This window comes from Nothoprocta perdicaria, unplaced genomic scaffold, assembly GCF_003342845.1.
Source record: "Nothoprocta perdicaria isolate Ctin4 unplaced genomic scaffold, notPer1 scaffold_86, whole genome shotgun sequence".
NCBI lineage: Eukaryota > Metazoa > Chordata > Aves > Tinamiformes > Tinamidae > Nothoprocta > Nothoprocta perdicaria.
Window position 1 is genome coordinate 1179660 of NW_020456154.1, and position 18197 is coordinate 1197856.

Genomic DNA, 18197 nt, shown 5'->3' on the forward strand with positions numbered 1-18197 from the left:
CCGCCCCGCCGCGCGGTGACGGGCGCTGCGCTGCGCCGCGCACCGCCCCACCGAGCCGATTTGCATAGCGCCGCCCCCATTGGCCGCCCGCCGCCGTGCTTTGCATGGCACCGCCCGTATTGGCGGCCGGCAGCGGTGATTTGCATGGCACCGCCCCCGGCGGTCGCCGCCATTGGCCGCGGCGCGCGGTGATTTGCATGGCGCCGCCCCCGCCGCTGGCTGGCCGGGGCTGCGGGTGCCGGGGCGGCGCAGTGCAGGMGCCGGGGCCGGGGCCGGGGCAGCGGCGGCGCTCCGCTCCGCTCTCCCGCTGCAAGGCAGAGGCGCGGGGCGAAGCCGCGAGCCAGGATCGTCTCCCCGCCTCACGCCTCTTCTGTTTGGCCTTTTTTCTTCTTTACTTTTTTTTTTTTTTTTTCCCTCCGCCTTCCCTTCCCGAGTCCCCTGCGGGTGCAGCATGAAGTGCAGCGATGGCAAGGCGAGGTAAGACGGTCGTGAGGACGCTGGAAGATTTGACGCTGGACTCCGGTTATGGTGGCGCCGCGGACTCGGTGCGCTCCTCCAACCTGTCGCTCTGCTGCTCGGATTCCCAGCCGGCGCACGCCTATGGAGGAAACTGCTGGCCGCAGCTAACCGACTCCATGCACAGTCGGCACAACAGCTTCGACACCGTCAACACCGTCCTCGTGGAAGACTCGGAGGCGCTGGACTGCGCGGGGCAGCAGTGCCCGCGCCTCCTGCCCGACCTCGAGGAGGTGCCCTGGAGCGTGGAGGAGGTGGAGGCGCTGCTGCCGCTGCGGCCGCCGGGCTGCGGCGGGCGGGATGCGGCCGCGCGCCTCTCCACGCTCGTGAGCCGGGCGCTCGTGCGCATCGCGCGCGAGGCGCAGCGCCTCAGCCTGCGCTTCGCCAAGTGCACCAAGCACGAGGTGCAGAGCGCCCTGGAGATCGTGCTGGGCTGGACGCTGGCGGCGCGCTGCACGGCCGCCGCGCTCGCCGCCCTCTCGCTCTACAACATGAGCGGCAGCGGCGGCGACCGCTTCAGCCGCGGCAAGTCGGCGCGCTGCGGGCTCGCCTTCTCCGTGGGCAAGTTCTACCGCTGGATGGTGGACAGCCGCGTGGCGCTGCGCATCCACGAGCACGCCGCCATCTACCTCACGGCCGCCACCGAGAGCCTCTTCCGCGACATCCACGCGCGCGTCGTGGCCGGGCCCGCCGCCCCGCCGCCCGGCCGCCCCGCCGGCCCCGCCGGCGCCGCCGCGGCCGCGGCCGACAAGGAGAAGGAGGGCGGCGAGGCGCCCCGCTTCACCCTCGAGGCGCTGGAGCACACGGTCAGCAACGACCCCGAGCTCTGGGGCTTGCTGCAGCCCTACCAGCACCTCATCTGCGGCAAGAACGCGAGCGGTGAGTGCGGCGCGACGGCGCGGGGCGCGGGGCTGCCACCTGCCGCGCCGCCCCTGCCCGCTCCCTGTTCCGTGTCCATTTCATTTCATTTCATTTCATTTCATTTCATTTCATTTCATTTCATTTCATTTCATTTCATTTCATTTCAGGGCGTTTCGAGCCTCCCCTCGTCGGGGCCGGGCGGTGCCGGTGCCCTCGTTGCGAGGGGAAGCTGCGGGCATCCCTGCGGGACCGCTCCTGGGAACAAGCGCGGGGGGACGGGCTGACAGCGTCCTGGTTTTTGCATTTTTTATTTTCGTAGGGGCTTCTCACGGGGGCTTGGGCGCGGGCCGGGTGATAGAGCTCGCTCAGAGCTCCGGTTTTCCACAGGAAATGGCAGGAGCGCAACTGGGCGCGAGCGAGCGGGAGCAAACTTTGTTGCGCACGCAGTGGTTTGGGCAGCGGGTGCGTGTTGGCGCTGAAACGCAGCCTTTCTGGACAGATTTCGTGCGTGTTGCTGCTTGTTTACCCAGAGCTTGACACAGATGCAACACGGTGAGGCAGCAACTTCCTCGTTTTTTTTTTTTTTTTTTTTTCCCTTCAGGCGGAGGCCAGTATTTTTAATGAGTTTTCGGTGAATAGCGCAGGACCCCAAAGTTGACGTTTCTTCCTTCTTTCAGCTCCCTCTGCTTGTCAGAGAAGGGAAAATGGAACAAGCCGGGAATGCGTCTCGGGGSCAGCGCGGCTGAAATCGGGTGTTTCTCGGCGTCGTGCACAAGCCCAGAATCGCACCGTGCTGGAGCTCCAGTCCGACATAACCTGTCAGGCTGAGATGCAAATGTCGAGAAAAAAAGAAAAGGGAACCTGGGAAAACCGGGATAACTGGAAGCCCAGATCAGGTCTGCAGATTAGCCCTGCTAAGTTGTTGCAGCCACAGACAGTGAATTAGGGCCATTTACCTTTTGTTTTAAGACACCTTCTCTGCCACAAAGGGTCCCAAAAGAGGACACCAGGCAGAGGCAAAAGGCAGTGGCAAATCCCCCTCCCCTTGGTGCAAATCCCTGTGGCTCCATCACGGTCCTGCAGCGGTTTCAGCCCAGCTGAGCCCGTCCTCCGCAGAGGCTCTGCTGCCTCTCGCCTGCAGACAAGTCAGGCGATGTGTGTGGGTGTCCCTTGTCGCAGGATACCCGGGATTTATCCCGCCATCATCCCCGGGAGAGCCAGCGGTGTTTTTCCGCCCGTCCCGGTGCTGTGCCGATAGGTTTGGGCAGGCGTCGCGCTGCGTCTGTGACATTGCAGCGCTGCCTGCTCGCATCCCCGCCGAGCCTTGCATTTTGCTTTGCGGATTTTGTAACTCCTACTCCATCAGCCTGGACTTCAGTCCTGACCCGTGTTCAGCTCCGCACCAGGGAGACGATCTGGAGTTTTCGTCTCCATTTTGTCCCTTTTTGCCAGCCTTACCTGGCACAGATCTGCTTGGTGGCTCAGTCTTGACTCCAGCAAATGACATTTTTCTAAGATGTTAGAACCAGACTGTATCAAGTTGTCCATTTTGTTTTGTCTCTCTCTCTGCATCCTTATATTTTCCATGCCAAAGACTGCAATGTTGTTTTCCTTTTTACCCTGTTGCAATACATAGATAGAYATCCTGCTGTATATATATGTTTGGAGCTGCAGGTGCAAACAAAACAGAGTCAGCCTTTCCTGTAATAAAAGCCACTTTTTATTACTCTTTATGTCTATTTAGRTTTATCCTGAGGGTGCATTGCCTACTGTTAAGCACTTCAGCAGCAACTTAAATAGACATTGCAAGCTATTAAATCAGGCTGTTCCTTCACCAGTGAGATATCTATCTGTTTATACAGTCTTCATCGTCTTGATGGCCGAGTGTTGCACAGTCCGTTGTGAATGTTTCCTTCACAGGCACTTAAGAGGTGGGAAGTCTGATTATTTGAGAGATTATTTGACCCCATCAGAACTATTTGGGAAATCTGTGGTAGGTTGTGCAAAGCGCTGGCAGCTACATTTCTATGGAGCAGCGTAACCGCAAGTTGAGCCTTCCTCCGGAGTTGCTGCCTGCACTACAGTGATAAAGTAGCTGAATACGTATTCAGCTTCTCCTGAAGGCTTCTCCTTACATCTCCATACAGTCCATGTCTCTTCTGTAGGCCTCGGGGCAACCTCCTCAGTGAAACCGAGAGGAACGGCACAACAGAAGTAGGTAGCTGCATCAGGAACACGTCGCTGAAGTGCGTGAGCAGCTCCTGGGATCTCGGCTGAGTTTATCCCAGTTACTATATAAATGCAGACCTCAGAACCACTCAGGGGTAGTACTTTTTTTTTTTTTTTTTTCCCTCCTATGCAACCAGGATTTTAATGTCATGGTTGAGTGAAAATTAAAAACTTTACGTTTGGGATTTCGTTGACGCTTGAATGTTTCAATTATGAGCTCCCTGTGAGCAGTGCAGTACCCATTTTACATTTCCTAGCATGTACACGCGTTATTTCCCTTGAAATAGTGGGGCTGATTATTGTATGCTCGATATAAGGCAGTAAAAACTCGCACCTCTGTGGTTTAAGCTGTATTATTTTTGTTTCTTTATTGCTCACCAAAATCCTACTTGTAGGCCAGATCAACAAACTGCTTCAGGATGACTGAAGAGGCTGCYGCAGGTCTTGCATCCAGTATGAGTAGTAGGAGTAAGCCCATATGTTTCATTTGCACGGGACTTGCTCAGACAGCAGGTCAAAGTACCTCAAAGTTATCTGCGCTTTATTATGAAAGTCCTTYTTAACAAAATGGAGGAGAGGATTTAGACTGTGACTTGACCTGTATAGAGTGCTTAGAAAATAGGCTTTCATCCTGGAGGTCTCTTATCTTTGGTGGTAGGACTCGCATATGTAAATATTTCATCCAACTCTGGACTTTTTAGAGCGTCTGGATGGGCAGTACCTGCTGGAGGTGATGGATCCATGGTGGTGTGATGGACCTGCTAGATGGATGCGGTGGGAAGGGCGGATTCACTCTGCCCTCCCCAGCCGCACACTGGTGGGAGAGAGCTTGGAGCTGGGTTTTGCAGAGCAGCCAGCACCAGGCCTCCTCTGTTTGTGTACATCTACTAAAAACAGTTATTTGGAACCCAACTGTATCCATGTGGTTTCTTCCTATTCTTAATATTATTTTGAGAGAAAGACACAACAACTAGGAAGAAACCCAGGATTAGGTCAGGCTTGGCTAACACGTGTCAACTAACCTCAGTTTAACCTCAGCCTTTTCTAATCCAGGCGCACTCAAGGGACTTGAAACAACTGAGAGATGCCAATGTATTAGCACAGCTTAACCAAGTCAGTTACTGCTTCTAAATACTTTCTAATTTATATACACCCCTGCCCGTATATGTGTGCATGTGTGCATATATACAGAGGCCGTTCTTTTTATATGATGGCAAACATACTGCATCTGTTGGTTGTTATTTCTGTCCTTTCTGTTGCAGCTGAACCATTTGAGATGCTATTATGGCTTTAGGGGCATTGTAAAAATCGGTGACAGTTGAGTTGTCATCTGAGATGATAGGGCAATGTCTGGGGCCAAGTGGAAATTCAAGCCTCTTTTCCTGGGTTTCTTAACTATAGTTTCAAGAGCATCCTTTTTCTTCCCTGTTATATTTCAACCTTCTTTTTTTTTTTTTTTTTTTCTGGAAAAAAAGAAAGAGCTGTAATGGAGTTTGAACTCTCTTCTAAGTTCCTATATATTATATGTAAGGGTTTTTGCTGTCGTGTTTTCCCCATGTGCTTCCTCGTGCTCGAGTTCCTTGCCCAGAGGTTGACATTAGTAGCAGTGTGACAAATGATCCGCGTTTTCCCTCGATTCTCTTAATTGACAGCCTCCGCTACGAGAGCCCATTGCCCATGTGAGAAAGTTGGGAGAGGGAAGCCGCACAGGTCGGCTGGCGGCTCCAGGGAGCAGCAACAGAGCAGATCCTCCATGGCCAGGGCAGGTTTGCCCTGCTGGCCCGACTGCCTTGTGAGGAGCAAGGGTTGCACGGGAGGTTGCTGCTCGACTAACTGGCTAAGGTTACATTCCCCACGGATATTTTTAGTGGTATAATTTGTTTCAGTTATGTGTACCTTAAAACCCCCCAGAAATAGTTATTACCAGAAACACCCCAGTGTTAAGGCATAAAGGTGATATATACTGATGTAACTATTCCCTTTATCACRTTGGAGAGTACCTTACTAGCAGTTACAGTGCTGACCACCCTAGGGAGTTTTAGGGAGTTTGTGCGCTTCATTCTGATGTAAACAGGACTTTGGAATTACCAATGAGGAATATGACTGCACATACAGAAAGCATGCAGAAGGAGWAACATGGTAATTTTAGCAGGAGATTGTTTTCATGGATTTTTTGTCTGKTTTTACGGTGTGGTAGCACATCTAGTCCTCCAACCCTGTTTGTGAGCAGGGGACACAAAAGGCAGGACAGCCTTATGGACCGCTTAGCACCTTTCCCTYGTTTGAGGGTAAACGCTACCTCTGGCAACCATTTTGAAGCCGCTCAGAAAAAGGCACATTTTCTGCTTTGTTGGTTTTCTCCTCAGGACAGACCGTGTTTTCTTATGTGATGCCCTGTCGAGCCAAGCTGTCACTTGTCAGCCCGAAACCTCCCGCRTTGTCCACAGTAAATAAAGCAGCGTCCCAGATGAAGGCGGCTAAAGCCCGAGCTGGTTCTCCCCGGCTCTGGGAAGGGACTTGCTGCTTGTAGGGTAGCGGAGCTTTGTGGTCTTCCCCCCATAGTTCCAATGAATGTGTGCAAGGGAAGAGTTGGATGGATAACTCAGTTAGATGGATGTTTATAAGGAGGAAGAAATGCTCGGTTAGATCATGCCAGAGGAGAAGAGGTTTGTTTCCTGAGGCAGGTGGGCACCAAGGATTAAATCCTATACTCGGAGGAGCTCCTGTAGCCAACACACAGAGCTCGGGGGTCTCTCAGTATTCGCTACATGTAATCGGGTGCCTCCCACCCGCACAGCTCAGTGCTGGGCTGGTACAAGGAAAACAAGCAGGCAAGGGATAGATGAGGCAGTACTTGTCCCCAGGACTTGCTCCCTCGCTGCTGGACTGGAACTGGGCAGCGCTGCCCGAGATTGCTTCTCCAAGCAGAACGTCTCTCTGTAGGGTCCAAGAGCATTGCTTTGGGTGAGTGAAACTGCTCCAAAACCTCCCTCAACCTACACGTTAGCCTTAGCTCTCCAGCAGCCAGACAGGCAGCTGCATGGGGCCGTGGGTTGGTTTCCGTGTTATCTCCTCACCCATCTCCCACATGATCCTGGTGCTCGCGTCAGGGCCTGCTCCGCTCACAGTCTCCTCCCGGTTTCAAGCCCTTGCTGCTGCCTCCCTGCCAGTGCCTCCCAGGCTCTCATCCTGGCACTGAACCCATCCTGCTGGGCTCTCTGTTGCTCTCTGAGCTCTCTGGGCTCTCCGTTTCCCCCATGGAGCTGTTGAGAGGGTCTCCGCATCTGTCCTGTGTGTTTCCACAGGGCTTATGGATTGAGCGGGAGGAATTTCCATCAGGGGAGGCCCAGCATGGTCACGCTTGTCCACCCAGCTCTGCGTAAGCTCTGCCTTTGCCCAAAAGACAGCATAGCAATCCCCATGCTGTGGACTGGCAGGAGAGAGAACCCAGTGGTCACTTGCTCGTTATATTTTCCGTAAATGTCAATCTCATTTCATAGGAAAGAATACAGAGGAGAGAGGGCTGCTGCTGAAGTGAAATGAATCAATGGGAAGGAAGAGGTAGTCTCGCTTTGGTAAGCAGGAGGAGAAACATGTGCTTGGGAGCAGCTCAAGAACAAGGAGCCRCGCTCAGTGTTTATTGGATTAGCAGAACAGGTAGATTGCAGATGCTCATGATGATACATTGCTGAGGCTGCAGAAACCTGTTTTGCTTACTTTAGTTATTTTACTATAACGCATTTCACTGAACCGATGCTTTCRAACCATCACATTCCCTTACCATGGCAGTCAGTGGGTTTGGACGAAGTTACGTAGTCTGGTTATGGTTGGTTTCTGCTGGTGTATCTAGAGAGCTTCTTAACTTCAGAAAAAATAGGACAAAGCCCAAATGATCCTGGGCGAATGCCCTCAGAGGAAGACATGGAGCTCCTGCTTGGTTGATACAGCCTCCATTTATCCTACATTTCTCATCTGAAGTCAGAATCCAGCTTTAACAAATAGGAGATGTGGCCCTTTTCTTGGCTTCTAGTAGTGCCCCTCAGTGTTACTCCCTTGCCTCTATATAATTCTCTTTCTTGAATCCTACATGGAGTTCATAGGAAGCAGCTTCCATTCTTTGCTGTAATAGTTCCTGGCAACAATCCAGGAGGATTTTAGTTCTTTACACCCCCCCAGTGAGCACATGTGCCAGCTTGGGAGCTGAAAAAGGTGCTTTGGGTCTTTATGTTCCTGAGACGGAATCATTATGGTCTTCTACCAGGTTTTTCTTAGCCCTTTACCAATTAGGAAAAAAAAATGGTCTTGACAGTTGATTTAAAGTTAAATAATCCCAGCTTGGTAGGAAGGAAGAGGAAGCAAATGCCTGGAGTGAAGGTGAGAAAACTGCCCAGMTGGTACAAATAGGCTTCTGGGCAGGTGATCTGGCACCTGCTGAGTTGAACTGGCAGGGTGCAGGCAAAGGAGAAGACTTGTGAGGCCTGGTTGCTTCCAGGCCAYCTAGAATCACCATGTTAAATGCTACCAGGCATAGACCACTGACTTGCTAAAAATGCTTGGGCTGCATGCTGCTCTTGGTCCTGATGGTGCAAACCTGCATGCTGGAGCATTGCAGCCTGTAGCTGACCCAGGTAACAGATTTGCTTGGTGGGAACTTGGATTTCTGTAACAGCTCAGACCTGAGCTCTGCCTGTGTTTGTGCTTGGGGTAGTCACRAGTGTTTCTAGTAAATCAGGTGGTTTTCTGAATAATCCCAATGCGTGTAGACAAACATAGCCTTTACCCTTGGAGTGGTGGAAACTGAAAGCGTGAGGCAGGATGTGTGCTTGGAGCTGGGAGTATGCTGAGGTGTTGCAGCCTGGCTGGGATGGGCAGGGAGGGAATCCCTAGGCTCAGCAACTTTGCAGCCCTGTCACAGTGAACCTCGCTCTGGTTAACGCTCTGGTCTCGCCAAGGCTTTGGGACAGGCTTGGAAGCAAGTGGAGAGGTTGCAGAGGAGCCTCTTGCAGTGACAGGATTTCTGTCCTTGAGTGTTATGAGGTAGCACATGGGCCTGCAATAATCTGAGGCTTTCAAAATTAATAAAAATGTGACACTTTTTAAATTGCGCTGCTGTGAAATGTTGCTCCCAGGGGCAACAGGGTTGCAGCAGAGGTACGGTGCATACATTTGAATTTGCAAGGAAGTCAAGTAACTGGAAGAGGCTAATAAATTCCTTTGCATCCTGCAGTGTTTTGCAGTTTCACTTCACCCTCACTAAGGAGGAGGAGAAGACTTGGTCAGAGAGGGACCTGCTGTGGATGAGCAGGACTGGGACATGGGAGCCGTGCCTGGTTCTAAGCCCTGTGGCATGAGGTGTTTCAGAGGTCAGGCTCGTTTCGGATGCCCTCTGAGATGCTTCCTGGGGAAGAACCTGAGGAGATTTTGCAATGCAGGAGCAGGATTTTCTGCATGCCACCACATTGCTGAAATTAATTTCACTGAATCATTGGTTATAAGCCTTTGTGCGTGAATTATTAAGTTGCAGAGTGCTGGATTCAGGTGCCTGGGATGATGTTATTTCATTTGATACATATAAAATAACTGTCACAAAACTGCGTGCCTTAAAAATGCATCTTTGTGCTCTTGGTGCTATTTCACTTCTCTGGTGTGCGCTTTGTATGGAGCAATGTGGGATACCGCATGTTCCAAATACAGTGTYAAACCAGATCCTGCAGTCCTCACCTGGACCAAACTCCCCTTGATTTCAGTGGGAAGGTGGCCTAACAGATATTAGGCCTCAAATTTGATTAAAAATTTGATTAAAAAAAAGTTATAGAAACCGTGTTAAGTCAAACTTGCAGGCCCAGATATAGCTAAAAATAAATGTTGTCAAAAATTAAGACGAATAACAGTGTCTCTCTGTAAGTATTTATTTTTCATTTGAAAAGGAACTTTTTTTTTCCCCTCCCATTGTTTTACAGATTCATTAAGCGTAAAACCTGCAAAGTGAAAACTGCTCGGCATGAACTGTAACGCATCATGGTTACTAACTAGCCTATTTCTGCTGTCCCATTTAAGAAAAGTTCTAAAAATAGTCCAGCAGCATATGTTTTCAAAAGTAAATTGGATTTTAAAAATAAGAACTTAGGTTTAATTATCTGGCTCTCAGTAAGGAGACTGACTTCTCAAAATACGCAATTACCTTAACATGAAAAAAACAAAATCCCCCTTTCCCCTCTCATAGGCAGCAGTTGCTGTTTTGCTATTATTATTATTATTATTATTATACCGTTATGCTCACAGAAAATTGCTATGTATGTCAAGCAGCTAAATGGCTTTGGGTAGTGAAAACAGTCTTGCAAACAGAGTAGATACAGAAGCAGAAGCTAGTGATGTACATGGTACTTCTGCTGAAAAAAAAATCCTTCCTTTTGCATGGAATATGCATGACATTTTGCCTTCCATCTTAAAGAACGTGGTTTGTGGAYCATGGTTAGGACAGGCAGGAGATGCACTAAAGTTTTTACACCTTAGATTTGGGAACAATGAGGTAATCTGCTACCTAAACCAAGGGCATCTAAACTTCTCTAGCATTCTTTGGTGCTCAAAAGCTGGGAGTGTAGGAAAGTGTAGGAAAGTCAGTGACGCTGTCTGACATCCATCAGCTGTTAAAGCAACTGTAGTGGTTGAATCCTTCTAAGGCAGGATTAAATACAACAGAGAAAAAATACCCTTACCAAATCTTGTTTCCCCCTTAAGCATACAGAGAGCCTTTCCTTCGGAAGGAAAAGCCATCACCTCTCTTCAGCTTGTAGAAACTGAGCCTGTGTAGGTGGGCTCAGTGTGAGCYCTGTGGTGATGGCAATGATCAAGCCCATCAAGATGGGAATCCTGATGTCTCTGCCTCCTGATCAGAGATATAATGGAGCGAACCCATGCCTGAGAGTTAGAGATGATCTGTCTGAATGCTCAGCTCTGAAGAGACTTAGTAGTTATCAGATGGGTGGGAAAACATCATGGTAAGATTCTGTAGAGACACCTTTAATTACAGGTCATGCCTGTGTGATACATTAGCTGTTGAGTCACAGTCTTCTAAGATTTTGAGTTGGCCCTGGATGCTCTAGTGTTGACTGTTAGTACAGGTAACTTTTCTTTCATTTATAGCTATTATAGCTATTCATTTAGAGGTGCAGTGATTGCAAGTGTTTCCTCTGCAATGTGCCTTGCTGTCGTCATTCTTGCCATCATCACCTTGAGGTGAGTTAGCTCTAATTTGCCCAACCTAGGGCTACACTTTGGGACTCCTTGGGAATTCAATTGGAATGCTGCTGCCTGCTAACTAGCTACTTTGCATGCACAGTGTTTCATGYACCCAAACTGAGCTGGCCACAGGGCTAGCTGCTGAGCAGAGCTGGACTGGTACCCTCAAGAGGGGCTGCAAGGCCCACGGGCAGCTTGTGCAACCCATGTTGTGTGGTTATAACCACCTTGGCTACGTGCTCTGGCTGGAGTAAGGAGATGCTATTTGAAGCCTGGGGTCTCTGGTGGTCTTTAGGCTGAGTTGGGGAGGGTGCTGGRAAAACCTGCCTTTTTGCAGTAAGGACAACATTTTAGGTGAAAGGAGTAGAGGAAATGAGGGCATGATTGTTACTGCTGCGATCRGTAGTGATCTGAGGTGCCATCAGATGGGTGGGCTCGTTGTTCCCCTGAAAGGTGCAGCCGAACCGTGGTTTTCCCAGTGCCGAAATGGTCACTGTAGATATCTAAATACACACACCAGTATTAGTTGTGGTGTAAGAAAAATGCGTGCAATTTAGCACCTGCATAACGCATCCTCTGAGCCTAGAGTAATTAGTTCAGTTTTAGCAGTCTAATTTCCAGGAGGAAAAGAAGAACAGAGCAAACAGCAGAAAGGATAATGAAAGTCTGGGGGCCTGAGGGGAGTATTTGGGTATGATAGTCAACCAGAGGAGCATTATTTGGTCCAGAAAGAAGACACCCAGGAGAAGCTGTGATTGAACCAGACTGAATGGCAAAGCAGAACCCGATCAGCTGCTTCATGTGGTTTTTATGTGCCGTTGTTAAATGAAACAGAAAGAGTGTAAATTTAAAGCAGCCATAAAGAACCCTCTCCTTGCTGCAGCATYGTGGCAGTTTGTGGAGCAGCGTATTACAGGAAAGGAAGCAAGTGGGAAATAATTTAGTGGAATTACGCATGCAAAGGAGAATGTGTCTAAGTATTAATATTTGTTCATACTGCAGAGGAAGCTCTATTTCATGTTGTAGCACAAGCTTCTCTTCCACAGCCTTCCTCCCCATTGCACAACATGTGGTGGGCTTGCTTGGCCTTCCTCTGAGGCCGTGTAATCCTTCACTGCTGACTAGTTGTTCTGCAAACACTCGTTCCTGGAACAGTGTTTGCAAGAAAAAAGTTTATTAGTTTCACTAGCCCTTCTTGGTCAATGAGTAAGAGCTGCATGACTGAACCATTGACTGACCTGAGCTCCGTGGTTGTGGTACCTTCTTTAGGTTTTGTTCCATGATTCTGGCACCAGCAAAACTTCCTTCCACTCTGTTGAAGTGTCTGTTGGAGACCTTTTAGATATGGCTGCCTTTTTACTTAGTATCAAGGAAGTCCAGTATTTACTAAAACAACTTGGCAACTTACTCCGTTCTGGCTTAATCTCGCTAGAATGTCTTTTTTTTATTTTTTAAATAGTCTGGCCAGATGATATAAAAATATCTACTGTGGAAGTATTTAGAAATAGTTGTAATTTTGAGTTATAGCAAGTATAAACCTAAGCATTTACATTTGATTAAGGACAAGTGTTTGACTTGTGCAGCTGTTCCTATGTTACTGGAATTTTTGACCTACTGGAAAGAAAAAAAAAGACCAAATCTGGCATCAGTACTATAGTTCAGTAACTTAATGTTCAGTAGGGAGCAGAATGCAAAGTGCTGCTTTGTTACGGTGGATCGTTGCATCAATAATGTAGCAATGTAATGGCTTGGAGGGAAAATAATGGCTTCTAATGGTGGAACTAGTGTGTTTACTGATACTATAGCACAATTAATTGTGGTTTTCTTGGAATTAAGTGCAGCGAACAATTTCTGTTACAAGTGGGTGCAGGGCTGTGGCACTTACCSTCCTCTGTGCGAGGCCTCTTGATAGCCCTGTCCTATTCCCTTCAGACAGTGGGTGGAAAAATGAGCGTGGCTCATTAATTGCTGATGATGTGAGGGGGTTTCGTGGTGTGGGCGGGCGATACTCTGCGTTTGGCCACCCGCTTTTGCCGTGTCTCCGATAGCCGCAGCAGCCGAGCRTGGAGGAGGGAGAGGTGCCCAGGAGGGACTGGGGGTCTCAAGGCCTCAGGCTGAGCGCCGTGCTAGCGTGACAGTGAGTAACGTGGCCGAGGCCTCACTGGAGACCTGTGAGTGTGTCTGCGAGTGAGTGAGTGGAGACCGTGAGTGTGTCTGCGAGGATGGCGGTGCCCCTGGGCTTTCCGTTTCCATCAGCACGTGGTGTCAGCGGCTGCCGCCGCTCGCAGGCTGGGCTGACATCTGCCCGTGGGCAGGGAGCTGCCTGGGCTGCTGGAAGGGCCGCGCAGGCAAATGGGGCTCTGAATCTCGCTCTCCTGGAAGCCAGGCAAGAAATGCAGCTTCTCGTTTGCTGAGTGTTTTGAAAGGTGGTCTTTATATGCTCCTATTTCCTGTAAAGTCATTTAACAGTCTTGCTCATGTCTTTGTAGATCACGTACAGAAGATAGAGACCTTCAGGAACCACAGCTTGGTCTCAGTACTTTGGGGTTTAAGAGCACCCCTAGGGATCCCGATGGCTTTGGCAGGCAGAGCTCTTGCTGATTCTGTATCACTGGGCTCTAAGATGTGTCCTCCTTCCCTTGTTATACATGATCCATGGTGGGGATATGGAATAGGAGGGAAAACATTTCTTAAAGTGCTTTGTAATGCACCTTTGCCCCAGCTTTGAAACCGAACAGCRCGTTTCTGAAGAGAATTTAGCAGCAGCCGTCTACCAGACAAGGAGTTCTTTCCTATTAGGAAATGAAAGRATTGTTCAGTTTTATCTTTTAATTTGTTTGAAAAAAGCCAAGACGCTGCATTGAGTCACTTCATAACCACACGCTTTCAAATCTGTATTTATCTGATCTTCTTTTGCCATAATGAATAATTGGTTTACACACATCTGAATGTTTTCCAGTAGCCGGTTACTTTCTTTTCCCTGTCTTTGCAGYAGCTTTGTTTTAGAAGGGGGTGCTGGGGAGAGAGGTCACACTTCAGAGAAGTGACAGTGCTTTTAAAAGTAGGGCACTTCTTTCCCTTTTATTTAGCRTAGAGAAGCAGCCCTAGGTGCTTGTGTGATGGGAACTTGGGGCTGGGACTCGCTGGAAGATTGACTGCTTAATTAAATGGCTCAGATTCTTCGGCATTTTGCTAGTGGTGCTTTCTGTTAAAAAACATTTACCCCCTTACCTGAAGATGCTGCGCGCAGACAGATATTTACTGTATCACAGACTACCTGTAGTCATAAACCCCAAAGGATGTAGCCAACTAATGATGTTGGCTTTCCTTTATGTGCCTAGCCCGCAAGCTGTGCTTTTTTTTTTTTTTTTTTTTCCCCCTTTCTTTTCCGACATGCTTTTGGTGTCAACTTTCCTCCAAAGAGTAAAAGACCACAATGTATTTTATTTGTAGAGCTGTGTGATTTATACGAGACATTCCCTGAGATGCATCTCTGTGGCTTCTAATTAGAGAAGTATGGAAATATTTGCTGATTTCTGCTCTACCCACTCCGTGTGTATTTAAGCTTGGACCTGCAACTCAAACTCAGCAACTCGTAATGAAATCTGAATTTGGTTTCACGGCCTCACGTTTTGCTGTGAACCTTGCCTAAATTTGGGTCCTAATGATCTGATTAGGATGTGTTGCAACGATCATCCTATGCTTATCATTATTGTGAGGAAAAGCTATTTCAGTTTTATGTAGGTCACATACACTATCAGATCTTTTAGTAGCTTGAGAGTGGAAAAGTTCCACTGAAGTCACTGTACTTGTGTTTTTTAAAAAAAAAAAAAAAAAAAAAAAAAAAAAAAAAAAAAAAAAAGAAAAAATAATGAGTTTATGACCTGGTTTCTTCTCAAATTATTGAGAGCTGACCTAGAAGGCTGACATATGTCCTTCTATTAATGAGTGTTTTACTGTGTTTTTCTGTTACTGTTGCATGCTTGTTTGAAAGTTTTATCTTATATTTGAACTTTCATGTAGTTCTTCRCTCCATAGCCAGTTTTCAGTGACATTGTTCTTTACATTTCAAGTGTCACTACTGATGGAAGCTGTCCTTTGGAATATATACACTTGAGCTGCCACAAAACGAATGACTGACACAAGATATTAGTGCCTGTTATGTCAAGGTTGTGGCATGTCACTCGCTTGTGAAGACAGTCCGAGAGAGGCTACCCAGACCTCTCTGTCTACTCAAATCTACCACTGTCTCTCAGCTCAGTAGCCTGTTGCCATCCACCTTCCTTGGGGGAAGGTGAGAGTATTGGGGTAGTCATTTCAGGTAGTCCTGCTGCCTCAGGCTGCTGTATAAAGTGCCAGCTGGTTGTGCAGTTGCTTCTGCTTCATGTGGGTCAGCGCAGGGTTGGGGAGAGCCACCTCTCTTGAGCSTTTGAGCGTATTTTAGTCTTGGGATTTGGGGGCATGTGGTCACCTCACTCTGCACAAGACAGCACGTTCAGGAAGGTGGAGCTGTGTCTAGTTGGAATGTTGGTAGGACTTCGGAAGGGCTTTGGAAATGCAAGGACTTTATTTTAGTGTAGCACCTAACTTGTCAGCTTTGGGATATCTTTTGCTTGACAGGAACTCTTGAGAGATTGGAAGGGCCTGGGAATCCTGGTCTGTGTTTGCTGGGCCCAGCACAGCTGTGCCTCAGACTGGACTTAAAAGGAATGTAAATGAGGAGTGACTTATAAGACTTCTACTTTCACTTTGCTTTCTCATATGGAAATGCCACATATCTTGGCATTGCCGGGGGCTGGCATGGCYGAGGCTTCTGCTCAGTGACTCACAGTGGCTCCAACCATTAATGCCAGATGGAAACCATACCAAGTCTCCCTATAGTTGGGGTATTTTGATCCCTTTTTCTTAGTCATGAGTCTTCTTTTCTGTTGTTGTTAGAAGGATGYGTGACTTTAATGCATTCCAGGAGAATGATCTTGGGAATCTAGCAGAAAGCGAAATAAGCTTTTTGGCTTCCTGATCTTCCTTCCTGCTCCTTTCAATCCTGTGCTATGTGTAGACAGAAGCCTGTGAAACCTTGTTGTTTAGCAAGAGCCTGAGCCAAAGCTGAGGGTCTCTTGCAGCCTTCCAGCTCAGAGGTGACCCTCACCTCCCGCGCTGCCTCCCTCCCTCTCTGGTTCAGTAGTTGTGGAGTGATCCCTGTAGCCGTCTTGGGTGGAAAGTAACTGAACTCTGGATTCCTTCCAAGACCACAGCCAGATGTTCACACAGTAGTGATCAAATTCAGGCATTCTGCACCTTTTTATGGCAGCAGAGGGAACCAGAAGGCTTAGCTAGAGCTATTGGCTCCTCTAGGAAAGGAAGGGAGGACTTGCATAGTTCCGTAGGCCTTAAAATAATAATAATAATAATAAGGAAAAAAAACACATTTTTTTTCACTCATGTGAGGCAAGCAATCTAAAGTTTGTGGGAATTTGGGTGAGATTCATACAGCATCTGCCCTCCTGCAACTACCTGGGTTATTGCTGCAGAGGAAGTAAGGCTTAAGGAAACGCGCAAGGGGAGCAGTTTGCTGTGCTGTGAGTGCACGAGGCATTGCCTGTTCTGTCCCCACATGTGTTAACAGGATCTCTAACGATATCTGGGATAATTACAACATTTAGACATTTGTCCAGAGGACAGGCATAGACAAAAGGGAATAAATCTGCTCTCTTTGAACAGAGCCCCATCTGGATTTGAGGATCAGTGGCTGTTTCTGAAGCAGGAGCATCATCATCAACAACAAAAGATTCTTTCCATATAAAAGGTCTTCTGAGTTGCTGGAAAGTCTGCGTGTCTGTACATGTGTGCATACATTTGCATTGCATGGGTCTGATTTTGGCTGAGATTTAAATGTCCGTGCTTATGTTTGATTGCTTGCCACGTCCTGGGAGGCAGAGCAGCTTTAACTGCACATGCGCRTGGAACAGAAGATGTGTCTTGCCAGGGGCAGTGCAGAAATTAAGCAAATTCATTGACCAACCGAATGCAATTTTAGTTTTGTTTGGTGAGGAATGGCAAAGGCTCAGGAACTCAGAGCTTATGTTTGCTCAGGAACATAAATATGTTATCAGTCCAGCTCCTGTATCCGCTCAGCTCAGAGTCCCTGATGCCAAGATGAGCTGAGGACGCAAATGTTGCAGATCATGTCATGGCTGGCTGTTGATATGGCTCTAAGAAATCTATGTAGTTGTTCATTGCACAAGTTGTTAAACCAATAATATTGCACTGGCCACATTTGAAAGCATAGCTAATGTCAGCTTCGATGGTTTGCGTGGTGTGGATGTTATGTACCTGAGGCGGGCTGCTGCTGCAACGCGTTTTGGGGTGCGCTTGTTTGTGGGTTGCATGGGAACAACATCAGGCCTGTAGCAAGGACACAGTGCTCAATAGTAAGTGGTTAAGTTGCACAGTGAATTCAGACCAACTCCCATGGCCTCACCAGTAAACTCACTGCTGGGTTGAGTTTTATGAGATGGAAACTCAGAAGAGGAAAAATAAACTTCCACCCATCTATGTTGCAATGTCCCTAGAGCAGCATAGTTGCAAATAACCACATATCTGCTGTGCACCTCCCTCCCACCCCTGTCGTGAGTGTCCAGAGGGAGGGATGAGCTCTGCAAGGTGTCCAGAAAGGCTGCAACAAATCTGTGTGGGGCTTCAGGACTTTACCARCTATTGGGGCCATCTGTCTATTTTTACTGGTGCATATGCTGCACAAAAATAACAACGGGGAATTTTCAAAAAGAGAGCGGTTTCTAACAGCAAATTGACTTCCCAGGTCAACAGCCATGTCTTTCTTCAGCATTTAAAAATAGTAGAGACAAAGGCAACAGCGATGCTAGRGTGGGTGAAGATGACATATCAAAGTGCTCTCAGAACCATGTGATGGCGATGGCAGCACTGTAATGTATTTCACTGAAAAATGTAGCTGTCTCTCCCAGCACACGGCTGTGAGAGCAGCATCCTCCCTGCTAACGATTCTCCAGAACCCTGCTGGAATGTGGTCTTCTGCCCACATCTTCATGGCACTGGCTTATGTAGGTATGTTATCCTAGACTTTCAGGGAGAGCTCTCATCCTAAGTTTACTTCCTTAATTCAGATGTGAATTGTGATTATTATTTCATTTAAAATACATAAGCTGCTGGAAGCATTGGGRCTGATTGGGGCTTTTGGTCTAACACGTAGCATCCAGCTCAAACATTCTTTGACTATTGCCGTGATGTACCTTTGCAATACTTAAGGTCTGTGTTTGGATGGGAAGTCTAACCTAATTTCTGCTTTTCTGAAGTGGAGTTTGCCAGATTTAGTG

General features: G+C 48.1%; 1 protein-coding gene across 1 annotated transcript in view; it reads left to right on the forward strand.

Moving 5' to 3' along the window:
• Positions 1-408: 408 nt before the first annotated feature.
• Positions 409-18197, forward strand: part of BTBD11 (BTB domain containing 11) — a 163749-nt gene continuing 145960 nt past the window's right edge. Inside the window, exon 1 of the mRNA XM_026052270.1 lies at positions 409-1395. Coding sequence (XP_025908055.1) covers positions 465-1395 — 931 coding nt within the window. The 5' untranslated portion in view covers positions 409-464. The remainder of the gene's footprint in view (positions 1396-18197) is intronic.